Raw genomic sequence first — 20510 nt, forward strand, 5'->3', positions numbered from 1 at the left:
AGTTATATTTATTTGTCTATTAAAAACACATTTAATTGATGGACAGATCTTGTTTTTATTTTGGATCCATAAGTATTTACTGTGCATCTCATTTCCATATGTTAAACACTTGATCAGTTCTAGGGCAGGTGCTACGGTTCTGTTTTTCAAAAGGGCTTTGAGACAAATCCACTATAGTATAATTGTGTTAAGTGACATCACTCCTATGAGATGAAAAGTCAAGGACTAAAAGGCCTCGTTTTTTCATCGACTGGCACTAATTCTGTCATCCTTACCTCATAAACCTGAATAATGGAAATTCTCTATGAAACGACTTGGCCATCAACTTTAAAAGCTGTTAGGGCCATAACGTTGTAACATTGTAAGACAGGTAGTCTATTTTCAGGATGATTGACATTAAGTGCACTGAAAGCACTGCTTTGGACCCTTTTCCATAAACTACTGCCTTACTGTTTCCTTCTGTTCAATGTGGAGTTCATCCAGATGTCTTCCAGGTACAGTAACCTCCTTACACTGTAGCTTTGACCACCATTGGACCAGGACCACAGTACTATAGTTGAACTATCTGACCATTGGCAAAAACCAATACGCGTGTCGTTTACTTTGAGAAATGTACAATGCAGTTGAGTTGTAGACACACATCAGCTTTTCACAATGCTATTTGTCAGATGTAAGAACGGATGGATGGGATATCTGTTTGATTATTGGTCACTATTTCTGATCAAAGAAGATCATATGTATGGTTACCAAAATGCTTGGTGGGCTCAGTAGAAGATGTCTTGATTGTCTTGACATACTGAAATGATAGTTTAAACGGATAACCTGCTCCATACACCAATTTATTTTCTCCGCATAATGTCTCCAATAGGAGGCTTCGCTCCCCAGGTCAGAGCCAGACGGGTAAGGCAGCGAAGAGTAAATACAGAAACAGTCAGTCCCAGAGGAGAGGGAGCTTGTCTGCTGCACGTGCATAGAGAGAGAGAGAGAGAGAGAACTGAAGGACATCTGCATATTCTCTGACTGACTGCACAACTACAACAGTCACCAGCTTGACTCACTCAACCAGGTGGATTTCCTTTTCCTGCTTTACTTATTTTTTTAAACACTTTTAATTTAGATATGCTGACAGATATTTTCACAAAAATGTATTTTGATATCGAGGTAAGGAGACTTTGATATTTTGATGTTATGTTCAATAGGTAGTGTCACACTGCAGCATGAAAACTCATGACAGATGTGGAGTTTACCACACAGAATCTGAGCTCGAAGATAAAAAAAAAATATATAAAAAAATAGAAGTTAACATATAGTCAACATGATTCAGATTCCACATTAGATGACAAGATACAATATGGCCATAACAAAAGGTTAAAAAATACTGTACTGCCGTCCAGTCCAACTCAGTGGGTAAAAGACCAGCAGAGATTACTGGTACTAAAGGAAATGTGGTGCTGGCTAAATACTGTGGTTTGTGTCACAATCAACACTATCAACAATGCAGGTCCTACAGGTTCTAGTATTGTCACACCTGGACTACTATTCAGCTGTGTGGTCAGGCGCCACAAAGAGGGACCCCCGAAAATTACAATTGTCTCAGAACAGGGCAGCACGGCTGGCTTTTAAATGCTAACATTAATCATGTGCATGTAAATCTCTCATGGCTCAAAGCGGAAGAGAGATTGACTTCATCACTACTTGTTTTTGAAAGAAGTGTTGACATGCTGAATGCACCGAGCTGCCTGTTTAAACTACTAGCACACAGCTCAGACACCCATGCAAACCCCACAAGACATGCCACCAGAGGTCCCTTCACAATTTGGACCTGAGGAAGAGTAATAAATACAAATACAATGGAAGATAATGAATGTGTGGAATATAATGGGACCTAGAGTACAATATAATGGACATACAGTACAATATAATGAGACATACAGTATAATACAATGGAATATACAGTACAATATAATGGAATATAAAGTACCATATAATGGACATACAGTACAATATAATGGACATACAGTACAATATAATGGAATATAAAGTACCATATAATGGACATACAGTACAGTATAATGAGACATACAGTATAATATACTGAGACATACAGTACAATATAATGGACATACAGTACAATATAATGGACATACAGTATAATATGAGACATACAGTATAATGTATTGAGACATACAGTACAATATAATGGACATACAGTACAATATAATGGACATACAGTACAATATAATGAGACATACAGTATAATATAATGGACATACAGTACAATATAATGGACATACAGTACAATATAATGAGACATACAGTATAATATACTGAGACATACAGTACAATATAATGGACATACAGTACAATATACTGAGACATACAGTATAATATAATGGACATACAGTACAATATAATGAGACATACAGTACAATATAATGAGACATACAGTATAATATAATGGACATACAGTACAATACAATGGGACATACAGTATAATATATTGGACATACAGTGCAATATAATGGGACATACAGTATAATATATTGGACATACAGTATAATATATTGGACATACAGTATAATATATTGGACATACAGTATAATATATTGGACATACAGTATAATATATTGGACATACAGTATAATATAATGGACATACAGTATAATATATTGGACATACAGTACAATACAATGGGACATACAGTATAATATATTGGACATACAGTATAATATATTGGACATACAGTATAATATAATGGACATACAGTACAATACAATGGGACATACAGTATAATATATTGTACATACAGTACAATATAATGGGACATACAGTATAATATATTGGACATACAGTATAATATATTGGACATACAGTATAATATAATGGACATACAGTACAATATAATGGGACATACAGTGCAATATAATGGACATACAGTACAATATAATGGACATACAGTACAATGTAATCAGACATACAGTATAATATTAATGGGACATACAGTGCAATATAATGGAATATACAGTACAATATAATGGACATACAGTACAATATAAAATAATATACAGTACAATAAATATAATTTGACATACAGTACAATATAATGGGACATACAGTGCAATATAATGGACATACAGTACAATATAATGGACATACAGTACAATGTAATCAGACATACAGTATAATATTAATGGGACATACAGTGCAATATAATGGAATATACAGTACAATATAATGGACATACAGTACAATATAAAATAATATACAGTACAATAAATATAATGGGACATACAGTACAATATAATGGACATACAGTACAATATACTGAGACATACAGTATAATATAATGGACATACAGTACAATATAATGAGACATACAGTATAATATAATGGACATACAGTACAATATAGTGGACATACAGTACAATATAATGGACATACAGTACAATATAATGAGACATACAGTACAATATAATGAGACATACAGTATAATATAATGGACATACAGTACAATACAATGGGACATACAGTATAATATATTGGACATACAGTGCAATATAATGGGACATACAGTACAATACAATGAGACATACAGTATAATATAATGGACATACAGTACAATACAATGAGACATACAGTATAATATAATGGACATACAGTACAATATAGTGGACATACAGTACAATATAATGGACATACAGTACAATATAATGAGACATACAGTACAATATAATGAGACATACAGTATAATATAATGGGACATACAGTACAATACAATGAGACATACAGTATAATATAATGGACATACAGTACAATACAATGAGACATACAGTATAATATAATGGACATACAGTACAATATAGTGGACATACAGTACAATATAATGGACATACAGTACAATATAATGAGACATACAGTACAATATAATGAGACATACAGTATAATATAATGGACATACAGTACAATACAATGGGACATACAGTATAATATATTGGACATACAGTGCAATATAATGGGACATACAGTACAATATAATGAGACATACAGTACAATATAATGAGACATACAGTATAATATAATGGACATACAGTACAATACAATGGGACATACAGTATAATATAATGGACATACAGTACAATATAATGGGACATACAGTATAATATATTGGACATACAGTATAATATAATGGACATACAGTATAATATAATGGACATACAGTATAATATATTGGACATACAGTACAATACAATGGGACATACAGTATAATATATTGGACATACAGTACAATATAATCAGACATACAGTACAATATAATGGGACATACAGTGCAATATAATGGACATACAGTACAATATAATGGACATACAGTACAATGTAATCAGACATACAGTATAATATTAATGGGACATACAGTGCAATATAATGGAATATACAGTACAATATAATGGACATACAGTACAATATAAAATAATATACAGTACAATAAATATAATTTGACATACAGTACAATATAATGGACATACAGTACAATATAATCAGACATACAGTATAATATAAAGGACAGTACAGACCATATGTGTGTGCACATGTACAGAATGTATATTCATAAAATATATATTATATGTTTTTCCCCTCAGTAAAGATCAAGTAAAATCAATGTCTGACCAGGGGAACTGGTCCTCTCTAGGGGAATATATGGAGCATGTAGAAGTTTTTCTTCTTGTCTTTTCCCAGGATTACTGGAGACTAGAGAACTCTTTCCTCTGCTCTCAGACTGACTGACTGAGCACACAAAGTAATAACCACTGTCCAAACTCAAAAAGAAAGAATCAACCAGACAGTGTCAGAATTATGTACTACAGTACTTGAAGTAAGATCCAACTTTTTGGTTTCTTCATACAGAGAGCCCATGTAAATATCAGTTATATACAGTATAGTAAGACTACTTCCAGTCAGATTATTTGTATGCTCCTCAGAGAGCCCTGTAAATACTATATTAGAGTTACAGTAAGCCTATATACAGTACAATACTTCCATTGAGGCTTTCTTTGTGTTCTCCCCCAGTAAATACTGTACTATATTAGTTACAGTAAGCCTATATACAGTACAATACTTCCATTAAGGCTTTCTTTGTGTTCTCCCCCTGTAAATAATATATTAGAGTTACAGTAAGCCTATATACAGTACAATACTTCCATTAAGGCTTTCTTTGTGTTCTCCCCCAGAGAGCCTGTGTAATTATCACATATAGTATGCCTGGCCTACTGTACCTCCAGTAATTTATTTTATTTTTTACCTTTATTTAACTAGGCAAGTCAGTTAAGAACAAATTCTTATTTTCAATGACGGCCTAGGAAGGGTGGGTTATCTGCCTGTTCAGGGGCAGAACGACAGATTTGTACCTTGTCAGCTCTGGGATTTGAACATGCAAACTTCCGGTTACTAGTCCAACGCTCTAACCACGAGGCCACCCTGCCGCCATGCCTGTGTCTTCCCCCAGAAAGCCTGTGTAATTATCACATATAGTATGCCTGGCCTACTGTACCTCCAGTAACGCCTGTGTAATTATCACATATAGTATGCCTGGCCTACTTTACCTCCAGTAATGCCTGTGCAATTATCACATATAGTATGCCTGGCCTACTTTACCTCCAGTAATGTCTGTGTAATTATTACATATAGTATGCCTGGCCTACTGTACCTCCTGTAATTCCTGTGTAATTATCACATATAGTATGCCTGGCCTACTGTACCTCCAGTAATGCCTGTGCAATTATCACATATAGTATGCCTGGCCTACTGTACCTCCAGTAATGCCTGTGTAATTCTCACATATAGTATGCCTGGCCTACTGTACCTCTAGTAATGCCTGTGTCTTTCCCCAGAGAGCCTGTGTAAAGGGAAGCCCCTGGATTTTGTGTTCATCATCGACAGCTCCCGCAGCGTGCGTCCCAGCGACTACGAAAAGGTCAAGATTTCATCACCAACATCCTGGCCTTCCTGGACGTGGGGCCGGAGGCGACGCGCGTCGGACTGCTGCAGTACGGCAGCATGCTGCAGAACGAGTTCTCCCACAACACCTACAGCAACAAGGTAGTCTAGGCCCAAGGGAACAAGTTAACCCATAACAACTATCGCAGCAAGGTAGCTTGGGGAACAAGTTCTTTGTGTCTCTCTCAACCCATAACATCTATCGCAGCAAGGGAGCCTGGGGAACGAGTTCTTTGTCTCTCTCTCTGTCTCTGTCTCTGTGTGTCTCTCTCTCTCTCTCTCTCTCTGTGTCTCTGGCTCTCTGTGTCTCTCGCTCTGTGTCTCTCTCTCTATGTCTGTCTCTCTCTGAGTCTCCCCGTGTCTGTGTCTCTCTCTCTCTCTCTCTCTCTCTCTCTCTCTCTCTCTCTCTCTCAATTCAATTCAATTCAATTCAATTCAATTCAAGGGGCTTTATTGGCATGGGAAACATGTGTTAACATTGCCAAAGTAAGTGAGGTAGATAATATGCAAAAGTGAAACAATAAAAATTAACAGTAAACATTACACATACAGAAGTATCAAAACAATAAAGACATTACAAATGCCGTATTATATATATACTGTGTTTTAACAGTGTACAAATGGTTAAAGTACACAGAGGAAAATAAATAAGCATAAATATGGGTTGGGTCTCTCTCTCTCTCTCTCTATCAGATATACTGTTCTATTCTTTTTACAATATGTTTATTTGGTTTTCCTAGTACAGTTGCACAGAAACAGTCTGTAACAAGAATCCCCAATAAACTAACCCACCCACATTAACAAACACATAACTGTTGTATTCAAGGCAGATGTTGAGCGGGTGGTGAAGGCCATGGACCACCTGGCCACCGGCACCATGACCGGCCTGGCTATCCAGTACACCATGGAGACAGCCTTCACCGAGCCAGAGGGTGCCCGACCCGCCGACATGCACATCCCCCGCATCGCCATGATCATAACGGACGGGCACCCCCAGGACACGGTGGAGGAGGTGGCAGCACAGGCCCGACAGGCAGGCATCCAGATATTCGCCATTGGAGTGGGCAGGGTGGATATGAACACGCTGCGGGTCATCGGGAGTGAGCCCCACTCAGAGCATGTGTACCTGGTGGCCAACTTCAGCCAGATAGAGACCCTCACCTCCGTCTTCCAGTCCAATCTGTGTGGAGGTGTTTTCTCTCTGTTCGTCTCTCAATACTTTCATGTGCTTTAATCATTATATTGATGGAGATTCTAAGGATGTATTATTTGTATGTATGTGTGTATGTGTGTGTATGTATTAGGTACAGACCTGTGCTCTGTGATGGACCATCAGTGTGATCACCTCTGTGTGAGCACCTCATCCTCCTACATGTGCCGGTGCAGAAGGGGTTACACCCTTAACTCCGATGGCAAGACCTGCCGCGGTGAGTGAACAGCAGCAGGAGCATAAGGGAAGGTTTAGGGTTCTGGTTAGGGTCAGCTACAGCAGTAGTATTCAATCCTGTCTTTGCCTATGTTGTGGTCCTCCTGGTTCTGTAACGGAAGACCCGTGTGATGTGGTGGACCATGGCTGTGCCCACTTCTGTGCCAACATGCCAGGGGTACTCGGCTACGAGTGTCACTGCCGGCTTGGGTATGAACTCAACGAGGACGAGAGGACGTGCCGAAGTGAGATTCTTAGTTTTTCTTCTTTCGTTCTTTCTTTCTTTCTTTTTTTGTGGTTATGACTAAAGTTAACATAGAACAAAAATAATGAATTTACCCTGAAAACAAGTCATTTCTCTGCTTGTGAAGGTTAACCTGAATTCCAGATTTTCATATGTCATTTCATTGCTCAAATCTGATGGTCTATTATACTGAAAACAATAAATACTTTGTTTTTGGTTACATTTCAATCCATGGACTGGCTCAGTGATGCAACTATGCTTGACTATAGTAGTGTTCACAATCAGTTCTTTAAGCAGTTGAAGGGTGGAGGTGGAGGTCCAAGCCCACCCACATTTGGACGTGCCTCTAGTTCTCTAGTGGAACTTCAGACTTCAGAGTAGCATAGGGGAGATCTCCAAGAGGAAGTGTGCTTTTTGAATCATCTCACTGGCTGCTGACATATGAGGGAGTGTGTCCATGGTATCAGAATACTAAGAAATCATAACAGACAACCAGGGTTCCATCCGGTTTGATCTGTAGAAAGGGTTATACATGGAACCAAAAAGGTTCTCCTATGGGGACAGCTGAACAAACCTTTTTGGCTCTAGATAGCACCTTTTTTCTAAGAGTGTATGTTCCGATGCAAATTGCACAATAAACATTTCAATTCACTTCAGAAAGCACACCTCTCGAGTGTTTTACAATCTTAACACATTTGGAATATTGATTTCAGAGCCCTGTGTGTTAATCATAATCTGTAAGTGCTTAAAAAAAATAGGCAGAAACAACTGGTATTACAGGAAATAAAGAACATTTCAAATTAAAGGCACCTATTCTCTTTTTGACATCCTGAGAATAATGTATGAATTCAAGCCCATCTATGTGTGTCTCTACCTTCCCCCCCACCCCCAGGAATAGATGACTGTGACCTGGGGAACCATGGCTGTCAGCATGACTGTGTCAGCTCTCCTGAGTCATACGTCTGTAGATGCACGAGGGGCTATGTTCTCAACCGCGATGGCAAGACCTGCAGCAGTAAATTCATCACTCCTCTGGTTGTATGAACTGTGTTACTGTGCTATTAACAACCCTGTATTCAACTTCCCCCCCCCCCTCCTGAGATGGAAGTGCCAGTACACCTCTAAAAATGGTTTAAAATATATTTAATCTAACAAATAAAGCAATCAGTAACTGTTAATTCAAAATATCAGTCCCTGGAGGACTCAGCAACAGAGTGCTGTGCTCACTGTGTGGGCAGTGTTGAGGAAAACATTTGTAATGTATTTATTTGTTGAATGTAGTGAATATATATATTTCTATATAACAGTGTAGAAGTGTTACTTCCCTGAAAGAATATTAGCAAGCGTTGTCCCTTTCTCTCTCCTGCCTTGTTTCTATCTCTGTACCCGATGTGACTAACACCTCTCAGAGATTGACCATTGTGCTCTTGGCGACCATGGTTGTAAACATGAGTGTGTGAACACTGAAGATTCATTTTTCTGTTTTTCTGTATCTCTGTCTCACCTAATACGCAGAAATATCATTTGTATTCAACATTTTACTTAGATTTCAACATACTAGCAAGTCTTGCTTATTGACCTCAACAACTGGGTCTGATCACTTTTACTCACGGCAGAGCTGGATCCATGTTCCCTTGGTAACCATGGCTGTGAGCATGACTGTGTGAACACTGAAGATTCATTTGTGTGTCGATGTCGAGAAGGCTACAAACTCAGACCTGATAACAGAACCTGCCAGAGTAAGTCCATGGCCTGCTTCCATGTCTTACTATCAGCTGTGTGGTAACAGATCTTTTGGACATGGCACAGTAATAAGAGGATGTTCTCTATGCATCATGCTGTTTTGGCCCAATGGATTCACATCCCTTTGAATTGAAATGTTAGAAGGAATGTGTTACGTATTAATGCTTATGTGACTGAGGTGAAGTTGGACTGCCTTCAAATATACACCTAACTTCCTCTTTTATAATGGGTCTGACTGTGACTGAGTGTTTTTCCATCCTGGTATTTATATGTTACATAAATTGTGAGTTGTGATTATGAGGTCATGGTTAATCCTGATGCTCCCTCTAGTCCGGGGTGTTCTTTTCCTGGATTAAGAGGAATATTCCATACCGTTTGACAGTGACAGGCACATGTCATGAAGGAAGTAAGAGTAGTCCTCGATAGGTAGATGGATATTCATGCGCATTATTACCCAATGTTGCATTAAAATGACTATGTATTTGGTACCATGAAGCCTGGAGTAGAGTAGAGAACACACATTTCCATTATTAATGAGAACGATCCTTATTACTATTTGAATTTGACCTGCACCAGGGTTGCAACTTTCACTGGGGACGGGGGACTTGTCCCCCGCACATTCTGAAATTGCATTTTTGTCCCCCCCCCCCCAGTTTTATCATTGGAATGTGATAGAAAACGATGCAATGGTGTGCTTTAGGACCATGTGGACGCCTCTAAGCGGCCAGTAGGCTGTTTGGAGTGTTTATCCGACTGGATAAAAATAATAATATGTCCCCCCACTCTAAAACCAAAGTTGCGCCCCTGACCTGCACACAGGTAGGTCTTCATAATGTTGGGCCATTATTGTAAAATGAGCCAGTTATTAGCCTATCAGCGACATTGTTTAAGTAATGTAGGCTAGTACATTCTGCTGCTGTCTTGCCATGGTATAGTTGATTTGGGGAGTCATGACTTGACTCAACACTATTTGTCTCTACTATGGCAGAGGCAGTGTGTGGAGATGGAGTGATGGATCTGGTATTTGTAATTGACGGTTCTAAGAGCCTGGGACCGGCCAACTTTGACCTTGCCAAGCAGTTTGTGAACAGCATCGTGTACTCTCTGGACGTTTCCGGCACGGGCACCCACGTGGGGCTGCTGCAGTACTCCAGTAAGGTCCGCACAGAGTTCATTCTGGGTCAGTATACCTCAGGCCGGGACATCAACAGGGCCGTGTCGCGGATGCAGTACATGGGCAGAGGATCTATGACGGGCGCTGCCCTGCGTCACATGTTTGAGTACAGCTTCTCTGCCAAGGAGGGGGCCAGACCCGACATGCCACGGGTCAGTATCGTGTTCACCGACGGACGATCCCAGGATGATGTGTCGAAATGGGCCACTAAGGCAAAGGATGCCGGTACGGTTTCTTACATCGTGTTTGCTGAACTTGATCTGATTGCAGAGCCATTTAAATAGCTTTTAATAGAGTACCATCTTCTCTTAAAGGAGTCATTCATCCACTTCCTTCTGACCTTTGACCTGCTTCCCCGCCCCCAGGTATCACGATATATGCACTTGGTGTTGGTAAAGCCATCGAAGGGGAGCTCAGGGAAATTGCTTCCGAGCCAGATGATAAGGATTTGTACTATGCTGAAGATTTTAGCAACATGGGAGAAATTACAGACAAATTGAAGTCACGGATATGTAAAGGTACCCAATGAATAAAACACACTCTAAAATAACTTTCTTCTTAAAGATCCATCACAGCTACACATTATTCATTATTTCTCACACTTTTCCTGCATTGCACAAATCGTCTCATCTTGAATAAATGATCAAATCTATAAATACAAATACTAAAACAAATATGCCCCTAACCCCATCTAAAGTCTTAAAACTAATCCGATTGTTTATGAAGGTGGTGCTTATAGACTTCCATATCATTTTTTATACTTAAGCAATAAGGCCTGAAGGGGTGTGGTATATGGCCAATATACCACGGCTAAGGGTGGTTCTTATGCACTCCGCATTGCGTCGTGCATAAGAACAGCCCTTAGCCGTGATATATCGACCATATACCAAAAACCCCCGAGGTGACTTATTGCTATTATAAACTGGTTACCAATGTAATTAGAGGATTACATACACATTTTTTGTTGTACCCGTGGTATACCTCTGATATACTACTATTGGCTGTCAGTCAATCAGCATTCAGGGCTCGAACCACCCAGTTTAAAATGTGTGTTAGATCGATTTTCTCTCATGCCCTGCATTTCAGGAAATATTTAGAGGAGCAGGTAAGTACTTTATGTTCAGGGGAAAAATGCTGTACATCTCTGCCACCTGCAGGTGGTTTTATGAAGTACAACAGCAACCATACAATTGGAGGCCTATCATTGTACAATATATTGTGAGGCTCTGGGAATGAATAATTATATTGCACTTGATCTGTGTCAGTCTGTTCCTAAAAGACAATCCGTACGGTGTCTGTCTGTGAACAGAGAAACCCTCCCCTCAAGATATGTGTAAGTGTGAGAACGTGATGCTCTTCCAGAGGCAGGTCAGTGAACAGTTTAGGAGACTGACCCAGAATAATATCCTTTACAGCTCTGTAGTGGTGTGCATACTTTAGATAAGAGCTTTAATATTGCCATGACATTGAATGCTTTACAAATGGTACCCTATTTACTGTATGGTGTGCTACTTTTGACCAGAGTCCCATCAGCCCTGGTCAAAAGTAGTGCACTATAAAGGAAATAGGCTGCCATTTAGGATGCATCCATTATGTTTAAAAATGTGTTTAGTTTAAAATCAATAACTTCCTTAATGTGTAAATACTTGATGTTGTGTCAAAAAGGATGGAGACCCTTGAGAATCAGCTTGGACACAAATGAAGGAAGGACAAAGACATTGCTTTCATCTGTTCGTCCTCAACGGATTCTTCTCAACTGGCCTGCGGTGCAAAGGGCTTTACTAAACTTCAAGGGATAACTTCAAGCTATTTCAACATGCTACACTGAAACATAATATGGTATATTTTCTACTGTAACTGCTATTTATATTCTGAACAAAACTATGCATTTATGCATGTGGCTGTGGACTGGAGTGAAGACAAAAATACTGTATATCTTTGCTACATTCAGGTATCAAAATGTACTTATTTTTAAAAGTAAAATGTTATTTGGCAGATAACTGCAATTTATAGATCCAAATATAACTCATATAAGATACAGTACAACATTTTATGACAAATCAAAGTAAAATCACTTTGTATTTCAAGCAAAATGCTTTCTATTGCTGTTGATGTGAATAAAATCCCTGATGATCTTGCTTGTATTGTACTTTGTGGAACACCACAATGTCACAATGTGCTTTCTATTGCTGTTGATGTGAATAAAATCCCTGATGATCTTGCTTGTATTGTACTTTGTGGAACACCACAATGTCACAATGTTTTCAAAGATTGGAAGATCAGATTATCTGTTAGATTTGGATTGAACCTGACAAGGTTTTTGTATAAAACAGAAACACACATAGTGGTCTTACTGCTACAATTTTCAATGCATGTGAATCCTGAATAATCTAACAATGAAACATTGTTTGTCCTGCTGCATAGATCTAGGTTAGAGTCAGCCGCTCCTTTTCCCTCCCAGATAGATCAAGCTTCACTATGTTGTGAACCCGGCTGTCAGGTCTCTGGATAACACACCGCTAGGGGCACATCCCAAATGGCACCATATTCCCTAGGTAGTGCACTAAATAGGGAATAGAGTGCCATTTTGGATGCACTCCACCAGGCCTTTTGTCTTCCTCTCCCGTCCCTTTACAAAGGTCATGTGTTTTCTGGCCAAACACCAGGCTTTGGTGTTGCTTACAGATACGTGATCAGAATATCAAACCAGGGTGTGAGATGAATTCAGAGAGGGTTGGAACCTGTTGAAGTAGGTACGCTACACTGCACCAAGTGGACCTGTGCATGGCAGGAGCAGCGGGTGCATGATATTAGCAAGTGGTGAGGTACACGACATGTTCCAAAAGTATGTGGACACCTGCTCAGCCAAAATCATGGGCATTATGGTGTTTGTCCCCCCTTTGCTGCTGTAACAGCCTCCACTCCTCTGGGAAGGCTTTCACTAGATGTTGGAACATTGATGCAGGACTTACTTCCGTTCAGCCACAAGAGCATTAGTGAGGTTGGGCGAATTGCCTTGGCTCACAGGCAGCGTTCCAATTCCTCCCACAGGTGTTTGATGGAGTTGAGGTCAGGGCTCTGTGCAGGCCAGTCAAGTTCTTCCACACCGATCTCGACAAACCATTTCTGTATGGACTTTAGTTTGTCATACTGAAACAGGAAGTAGGCCTTTGTGTCGCTTCTCAGCCATAGAAACCCATTTAATGAAGCGCCCAACAGTTAGTGCTGACATTGCTTCCAGCGGTAGTTTGGAACTCGTGAGTGCTGCAACCTAGGACAGAATTTTTACACACTTCGGGCGTCCGGTTCGTGGCTGAGCCGTTGTTGCTCCTATATGTTTCCACTTCACATTGACAGCACTTACTGTTTACCGAGGCAGCTCTAGCAGGGTAGACTTTTGACCAACTAACTTGTTGGAAAGGTGGCATCCTTTCAGTCCCACATTGAAAGTCACTAAGCTCTTCAGTAAGGCAATTCTAATGACAATGTTTGTCTATGGAGAACACATGGCTGTGTGCTCCATTTTAGACACCTGTCAGCAGGTGTCCACATACCTGTATATATAGTGTAGAGTTGTCACATAAAAAATATCAGGAAAAAATGCATTGTGACCAGATTTGATACAAGAGAGCTTATTCCGTGCATGTCACTAGTCGTGTTGGTATGTGACCAGCTTGTCTTTTGCTGCCATTCAGCAAAAACAATACTTCCCATATCAACCTTTTGGGTTGATGAATACACACATTTTATTTAAAATTACAAACCATGTAACAAAAGATGACAAACCAAAAATCGTTACATAAAAGGTTCTTAATGACAGTAAAATTGAGCTGACCAGATGACATTGACAGTAAGCTGGTAAGAAAAACACATTTAAAACTTCAAATGGTTTTGCTGGAGACAGCCAGCAAACCACTTAGCAACCGTTGCTCTTCTCTTACCGTCATAGTAATCACACAATAGAATTTACAACCAGAGGGAAAACATTTTAAAACAGTTAATCAAACTAAAATCTAAAACACCAGTCCTCCTCCTCACCAGTAGTGTTTAAGAAACCAACCCCTCTCTTAAAACACATGCACACGTTATGAAACAGACTAGCATTTCAGATGAATAATCAGCAACTTAAATTAAAATGTTGTCTGACTTTGATCAGAGAGGTCATGGAGCATGGTGTTAATCATTTTGGAGCAGCCGAGAGCGCAACACACCAAGCTGCTGCAGAGAGAAAAACAACCACTGATCCGATCAAAACAACTGTTGACTAGCTAAATGCATTTTTAATTTAACCTTTATTTAACTAGGCAAGTCAGTTAAGAACAAATTCTTATTTTCAATGACTGCCTAGGAACAGTGGGTTACCTGCCTTGTTCAGGGCAGAACGACAGATTTGTACCTTGTCAGCTCGGGGATTCGATCTTGCAACCTTCCGGTTACTGGTCCAATGCTTTAACCACTAGGCTACCTGCCACCCCATGTCTCTTAAAATAAAAAAAGTCTCCAACTTTCAACACGGCTGCATCACACACACACACACTGTCTGGAGACAAGGGACTTACACGAAACAGCTCAATTAACAAGTTGTACGGGGAAAGACTTTGCTCCCAAGGCCCACCAGTAAATGTAGATTATCACTAATTTTCAGGGGGGTAATTTTCATCTTTAAAGTCTAATATAATGAGCATCTCCTTGCCTTGAGACAGTTATATGCGGGGTTGGTTTGAGTCGGTTTCAGAGTCCTATATTAACTGAGAATGTTAGCTACAGTGCAGAGGTTCAAGATGAGTTGAGCTCACACTTCAGTACACTGGCCGTCGGGCCTTCGCGACCTCACACTACTGCTGCTGGAGGCCTCAGCCCCAGGGGGGGACCTGTCCTCTGGGCTCTCCCCCAAATGCAGTCTTTGCTCCCGGGGATCCACTGCCTCCCCATCATCGTCGCTCCAGTCCCCAGAACCATCCACAGAGGTGTTAGGACCGGATGACATGGAGGGTGTAGCAGTGGCCTCTTCTTCCCCCTCCTCTCCCTCCCCAACCTCAGCCCTCTCCGGCGCATCTGTGGGACTGATGTGGAGCAGGGCCAGGGTGTCCTCCAGGGAGGGGCTGGTCGGGCTGCCAGGCTGGCCCCCCAGAGAGGTGGGAGGCCTGGCAGGAGCAGACAGGACTGTGGAGGTACCTGGAGATGCTGCAGCCTGCTGCACTGCGGCTGCTGAAGTATCAGCCCCGTCTGCAGAGTTCCCTCTCCCTGCCGCAGCGGACCCCTGCGTGCCACCCTCAGTGTCCAGACGGAGGCCTGCCACCCCTTTCTTGGGGATGTCCACAACGTCCCGTTTTATCTTGCGGCGGCGGCCGTGTTCATTGCGCCGGTACTGCACCATGTTCTCCAGGTCGGCCACGTACAGGAACCCGGCTATCAGCATCTCAGCCGTCTTCTTGCCCTTGGAGAAAGCGTCCTCCAGCTCACGACTGGTCCTTTCGTCATACTGCCACCAGCCATTCCTCCCCTCATAGTACCAGGCATTGTCCCCTGTGGCACCCCACCCTCCGGTCTTAAGCTCTTCGGGGGACAGCAGAGTGGGGTGCTCCAGGAAGTCCTCGGGAACCTCCTGTCTACAGAGAGCACAGCGCTTGCTCTGCCAGGATGCCCCTTTCACACACAGGAAGCAGAAGACATGGCGGCAGGGTAGCTGGACAGGGTGGACACAGCTCTGCAGGCAAATGGCACATTCTGGGACAGACAGGGCAGGTGATGAGCCACTGGAAACAGAGCAGGCAGAGTCACCACTCCCCTTCTTACTGGATGGGAGCGAGCTCACAGTGTGGTCAATCTCACCACAGCTAGCCATCCTTAGGAAGTACTTTGGGGGGTGGGGGGCAAAGAGACACAGAAAAGTATGTTAATGTGAACTACGAGCATCATAGTTGTCAAATTAAATCAACCAATACACTGAACAAGTTAAAGCAGTTTATTTAGCTACACACAGGACAGACAGAGATTCTGTAGTAGCTACTTACTGTAATATCTGCTAATGTTGCCAATGTAGCATTAGGCTTATTGGTGGTTGTTCAATTGTCTCACTGCCAAAAGGAAACAAAGGTTATAGCACAGACTTTTTTTAATCAATAGATGAAATTACGATTCTGGGAAAGTAAACAATACGGGAATGACAAGTCAATTGTTTTTGCAGATAATTTAAAGAGTATTTATATTTGATTATTTTCAACTAAATGAAATTGGTCACCATGTCAGTCATCATGAAATGACCGATACACTAGCTAGTTAACCTGTTTGGGCTAGGAGGCAGCATTTTCACGTTTGGATGAAAAGCGTGTTGAGAGTAAACTGCCCTGCTACCCAGTCCCAGTTGCTAATATATGCATATTATTAGTAGATTTCGATAGAAAACACTCCAAAGTTTCTAAAACTGTTTGAATGATGTCTGTGAGTATAACAGAACTCATATGGTAGGAAAAAACCTGAGAAAAATCCAACCAGGACAGGAAGTGGGAAATCTGAGGTTTGTAGTTTTTCAACTCTTGGCCTATTGAATACACAGTGTCTATGGGTCATATTGCACTTCCTAATGCTTCCACTGGATGTCATTAGTCTTTAGAAACTTGTTTGATGCTTCTACTGTGAAGTGGGGGTGAATGAGAGGGGATTGAGTCAGAGGTCTGCCAGAGACCCACGAGCTGGTGACGCGTGTTCATGTGAAAGGTAGCTTGCGTTCCATAGCATTTCTGAAGACAAAGGAATTCTCAGGTTGGAACAATTATTGAAGATATTTAAAAACATCCTAAAGATTGATTCTATACTACGTTTTACATGGTTCTACGGACTGTAACGGAACTTTTTGACTTTGTCTGCTGCTAGTGATCGCACGTCATGCATTTGGAATACTGGGCTAAACGTGGTAACAAAAAGGAGATTTGGACATATTAACTATCGAACAAATCAAACATTTCTGGAACTAGGATTCCTGGGAGTGCATTCTGATGAAGATCAAAGGTAAGTGAATATTTATAATGCTATTTCTGACTTCTTGTTGACTTCAACACGGCGGATATCTTTGGGTTGTGTTGGTCTCTGAGCGCCGTACTCAGATTATTGCATGGTTTGCTTTTCCCACAAAGTTAAAAAAAAATCTGACACAGCGGTTGCATTAAGTAGAAGTATATCTTTAATTGTGAATAACTTGAATCTTTTATCAATGTTTATTATGAGTATTTCTGTAAATTGATGTGGCTCTGTGCAAATTCACGGGATCTTTTGGAGGCAAAGCCAAATGTAAACAGGTTTTTGGATATAAATATGAACTTGATTGAACAAAACATACATGTATTGTGTAACATGTTGTCCCAGGAGTGTCATCTGATAAAGAATATCAAAGGTTAGTGATTCATTTCTCTCTATTTCTGCTTTTTGTGACTCCTCTCTTTGGTTGGAAAATAGCTGTATGGTTTCTGTGACTAGTTGCTGACCTAACAATGATATGTTCTGCTTTCGCCAAAAAGCAGAACACTGGTTGGATTACCGAGAATTTTATCTTTAAAATGGTGTCTAATACTTGTATGTTTGAGAAATTTTAATTATGACATTTCTGTTGATTGAATTTGCACCCTGCAATTTCATTGGCGAGCTAGCGGAACCCCGTTCCTAGACAGGTTAACAATGACATTTTGGCCCTTATATGGCAGTTGGCAACCAACTTGAGGTGCATTACTGCAACCGACTGAAGTTTGGACCTAAGTTCATCTTCAGGTCACCCAAATAGGACCAATTATACTATTTTAGCGCCTGGTCACGCAGGTGCACCCGAGCAGTGTGGGTGCAATGATTGAATAACGTGTACATGTATTTTGCAAAGTTCGCGTACGCGACTGGTTTGATCAGCATGTAAGTTCTATTTTATCGCCTGGCTACGCAGACACTCGTTGACCTGTGCAAGCAGTGTGGATGCAATGATTTATTAACAGATTTTTTTGTTACCCTTTTTCCTCCCCAATTTCGTGGTAACCAATTGGTAGTTATAATCTCTTCTCGTCGCTGCAACTCCCGTACGAACTCGTGAGAGGTGAAAGTCGAGAGCCGTACATCCTCGAAACACAACCCAACCAAGCCACACTGATTCTTTGAAACTGTACACCTGGCAACCTTGTCAGTGTGCACTGCTCCCAGCTCACCACAAGAGTCACTAGTGTGCAATGGGACATCGCTGCCCCTAACGACGCTGGGCACATTGTTCACCGCCCCATGGGTCTCCGGTCGCAGCCTGCTGCGACAGAGCCTGGACGTAAACCCAGACTCTCTAGTGGCACAGCCAACACTGCTTTAGACCACTGCGCCACTCAGGAGGCCCTTAACATGAATGTCTGAATTTATTTTGTACGCAAGCGATTTGAGCAGTATGGTCAGTATGTGAGCTAGCTAACTGACAGGACCTGTATCGCGATACTCGTTAGTATCGTGTCAAGGAAACAAAACATTAAGCAGATTTAACTTATTTTGGAAAACTGCCCTTATGTTACAAACAAAACATTATGTCATCCAGTGTCACTTATTACCCAGTGTAATATTTTATTTTCCAAGCTATAGCTAACTATTTTACATACAGCAGGTTATTAAAAGGACCAAAGAATCGAGTCTGCTTCGTTAAAATTTGCGCCATGGAAAAAAATATCGTGATACAGTCCTACCAAAAACGGAAGACCGCAAACGTTAGCGAACAGCAGATTTTTCCCCCCCCCTTCTTCCTTCGAGGATAAACCACCGTTAGTTAGATAATGTTACATGGCTAACGTTGGCTAATATCCGAGCTAGCAACATAACATTATCGTAGCGAACTACGACCACAATATTTTTATATTTTCGTTGACGGTGTTATTCGCATTGAAAAGTCGACAAACTGACGTTAGCTAGTCTGCTAACTTTGATTTGAACTAACGTTACCCACCCCCAGGAGAAATAAAAACAACGAGACATGTTGTATGCAAGTATCTAAGACTGACAACGTAGCTAGCTGACGTTAGCTTGCCGTCTCGGTCGACAAAGAAAGCCAGAGCTCGTCACGTCTCTCTTAGCCGAGACTGTAATTTCGCATGTTAGATTTATCGGTCATTGTGCGCCTCTTGTATTGTTAAATATTACATTGACCTTAAATCATACACATTTATCTAAATTAGCTGCAAAGCGAGAAATGTTAAGTTAAACTCACCCGTCTGTTTTCCTCCTACACAAAAATTAGCGTCGTAAGTCTAGCGTATTTAGCCTGTTAACGTGATGACTACCTTAATTGTACGTAATCACGCACAGCACACGCACATTACAATTTTCTCGAATCAGCGGAGAAGTGCAATATGAAGTAAATGCAGACCGCAATTCGGGGCGTTTCTTAAGGTGGGCGTTCCTTGATATTAGAAAACGCCCATTTGTGTATACCATTGGTCAGTCCATAGATGTTTAGTTTTTTTTAACCTTTATTTAACTAGGCAAGCCAGTTCAGAACACGTTCTTATTTACAATGACACCCTACACCAGCCAAAATGGTGGTCACAGATACGGACTGTTTTTCTGATCCACACACCATTTTTTTTATTTTTTTATTTTTTTTTAACTTAAGTGATCAAATGTAGGTCTGTATTTCCAGTGAAAACAATGGTTTAGGGCCTAATGAATTCATTTCAATTGACTGATTTTCTTATATGAACTGTAACTGAGTAGAATCTTTGAAATTGTTGCATTTATATTTTTGTCCAGTGTAGTTACACACACAGCACTGTTACCATACAATGTTTTCAACTTGCATATTTGATCCACATTGACATATATGATCACACTGTGTATGTTGATTTTTACAGTAATTATTATCCAACATGTCCCCACCTGGGATTTGAACTCAAAACCTCTTGGTTCATGATATTCTGATATGCCAC

General features: G+C 40.7%; 2 protein-coding genes across 2 annotated transcripts; one reads left to right on the top strand and one right to left on the bottom strand.

Annotated features, from left to right (window-relative positions):
- Window positions 1-5881: 5881 nt before the first annotated feature.
- On the top strand, window positions 5882-12767 carry LOC135519707 (matrilin-2-like; the record flags this gene model as incomplete). The annotated part of the gene is given in 11 exon segments (XM_064944937.1): window positions 5882-5972; window positions 5975-6093; window positions 6818-7181; window positions 7296-7418; window positions 7534-7662; window positions 8554-8699; window positions 9265-9400; window positions 10393-10803; window positions 10944-11096; window positions 11888-11980; window positions 12225-12767. Coding segments are annotated over 11 exon segments (1821 nt in total), but the record flags the coding sequence as incomplete, so codon positions are not given.
- Window positions 12768-14369: 1602 nt separating this feature from the next.
- LOC135520400 (E3 ubiquitin-protein ligase rnf146-like) lies at window positions 14370-19894 on the bottom strand. Its single transcript, XM_064945947.1, has 3 exons — window positions 19793-19894; window positions 16593-16655; window positions 14370-16435 (listed from the first exon to the last, which is right to left on the bottom strand). The coding sequence occupies exon 3, from the start codon at window positions 16421-16423 to the stop codon at window positions 15371-15373; it is 1053 nt and encodes a 350-aa protein (XP_064802019.1). The 5' UTR covers window positions 16424-16435; window positions 16593-16655; window positions 19793-19894; the 3' UTR covers window positions 14370-15370.
- Between the last annotated feature and the right edge of the window lie 616 nt (window positions 19895-20510).

The sequence above is a fragment of the Oncorhynchus masou genome, chromosome 29 (assembly GCF_036934945.1).
Source record: "Oncorhynchus masou masou isolate Uvic2021 chromosome 29, UVic_Omas_1.1, whole genome shotgun sequence".
Lineage (NCBI taxonomy): Eukaryota > Metazoa > Chordata > Actinopteri > Salmoniformes > Salmonidae > Oncorhynchus > Oncorhynchus masou.

Bases quoted from the DNA above. Each gene is read 5' to 3' on its own strand.
- LOC135520400 (XM_064945947.1), bottom strand. From the start codon at position 16,423: ATGGCTAGCTGTGGTGAGATTGACCACACTGTGAGCTCGCTCCCATCC.